The sequence below is a fragment of the Octodon degus genome, unplaced genomic scaffold (assembly GCF_000260255.1).
Source record: "Octodon degus isolate 3935 unplaced genomic scaffold, OctDeg1.0 scaffold00160, whole genome shotgun sequence".
Taxonomy (NCBI): domain Eukaryota; kingdom Metazoa; phylum Chordata; class Mammalia; order Rodentia; family Octodontidae; genus Octodon; species Octodon degus.
Window position 1 is genome coordinate 6,330,091 of NW_004524736.1, and position 2,111 is coordinate 6,332,201.

A 2,111-nucleotide genomic window follows, 5' to 3' on the forward strand; every position below is an offset into this window, starting at 1 on the left:
TTGTGCTGCTATAAACATAGACACACATATATCTCTATGATATGATGTTTTCAGATCCTCCAGGAAGATTCCCAGTAGAGGAATAGCTGGATTAAATGGGATTTCCAGTCCAAGTTTTCTAAGGAGTCTCCACACTGATTTCCATAATGATTGCACCAGTTTACATTCCCATCAGCAATGGAAAAGGGTTCCTTTTCCCCCACAGCCTCTCCAACATTTGTTTGGTTGATTTCTTTATGATGGCCATTCTTTCTGGGGTGAGATAATATCTCAATGTTGTTTTAATTTGCATTTCATGGATGGCTAGTGATGTGGAGCATTTTTTCAAGTATTTATTCGCTTCTTTAATTTCACCCTCTGAGAAGTGTGTGTCCACCTTGGATGCCCATTTCTGGACTGGGTCTTTAAATTTTGGGGCCCTAGTGTTTTTTAGTTCTTTATGAATTTTAGAGAGCAGACCTTTGTCTGAGTTCTTATTTGTCATGATGTTTTCCAAATTTGTGGGTTGCCTTTTTTCACTTTGTTGGTAATTTCTTTTGACATGCAAAAACTTCAATAAGAGCAGGTCCCAGTTGTTAATTCTTTCAAGTATTTCCCGTGTGATTTGATTTTTGTTCATGAACTCTTTGCCTATCCCTATGTGTTCAAGAGTTGCATCCTACTTTCTCTTCCATGAGATTTAGTGTCTCTGCTTTAATGTTTAGACTTTAATCCATTTTGACTTTAGTTTAGTGCATGGTGATAGACCTGGGTCAAGTTTTAGTTTTCCGCATGTGGAGAGCCTGTTTGTCCAGCACCTATATCATAATTTTTGATAGAAGTAATTTGGAGAAATCTTCCCAAAACTTAGAAATCTAAGAAGTTAGTTCTAGTAACACTTGCTTGAGCGTATGTCATAATTGGTTGCCAAGGTAGCTGTCATGTGGTAGGGAGTGAAATAGCTTCCATTCACCTTTGAGTATGTTTTCTTTTCTAAACAAGAAGCCACCATGGGAAACCTTTTGTCCTTATTTTGGGAGGTGGACCCTCCCCCACTACCATTAGGTCATTACAACCCAATCCAAGATTCCGAATGCCAGAAGGATGACTCTTGTCGGACAATAGGGAGCTTCCTGCTTTGGTACTTTGTCATTGTATCGCTCCTGGTGTTCTTCTCTCGGGCTTCTGTCTGGGTAGGATATCCTTTTTTATTTTAAATAATATCTTAGTGTATACTAGGGGGTTTTGTTCATTAAATAAATTCACTTGACTTTGATGAAACTACTTTCTAAAAGTCTGTATTTTAGTTTTAAAAATAATTCAATCTTAGGAGAATCAGACACTGGAAAAGATGGAGAAGAAAATTTAAAATTACTCTAATCCTTTCTCACAGAGATAACCACTGTTAACTTTTTGGAGTATGTCCTTCTAGGTTGTCTCCTCTCTCTTTTTCCTGCTCCTCTGACTTCCTTCTCTTTCCTTTTCTCTACCTCAATGGATTTATCTTTGCTCTTACATGCTTGGCTTTATATAGTGTATATTTTTGTATCTGCTTTTGTATCTGCCTTTTAATCTTAATGATAATATTATAAACACTTCATCAAGATATATTCACTCAGTAACATTTCTAATGATTGCTTAATTTTTTTGTCTTGTCCTTGACCCATAAAGACTGCAATTTTGAGGGCTAGCAGAATAGCTCAGTGGATTAAAGCACCTGCAAGCAGGTGCAGAGGCCAGGGGTTCTATCCCCAGGCCTGCCGTGCTAGCCTGCCCCCCCAAAATGGCAATTGATTATTATTATTAGGGGACAGGGGAGATAGCTCAGTAGGATAAGTGCTTGCCTGGCAAGCGCAAGTTCACACCCCGGTTCTGAAAAGAAAAAAGAAAAAAAAAAAGACTGTAATTTTTTTTTTATTTTTTCTTTTCAAAGTTTTATTGATAAACATATAGCAATGAGACAGTTTCAAATCAAATCGAAAGTACAGTTTTAACAAATAATACACTGCATATATTCTCCTTAGTGGTTAATTGCTATACAAGATGCAGACTTGTGATCCTACTTACAAACACCATTAGAAAAAATCATTCTATTCATTAAGAGAATGCAACTATATATCTATCCCAACCAC

The 2,111-nt window shown here is 36.9% G+C and overlaps 1 protein-coding gene across 1 annotated transcript in view; it reads left to right on the top strand.

Annotated features, from left to right (window-relative positions):
* The first annotated feature begins 958 nt into the window (after positions 1–958).
* Positions 959–2,111, top strand: part of Ssmem1 (serine rich single-pass membrane protein 1) — an 11,423-nt gene continuing 10,270 nt past the window's right edge. Inside the window, exon 1 of the mRNA XM_004642774.2 lies at positions 959–1,172. Coding sequence (XP_004642831.1) covers positions 990–1,172 — 183 coding nt within the window. The 5' untranslated portion in view covers positions 959–989. The remainder of the gene's footprint in view (positions 1,173–2,111) is intronic.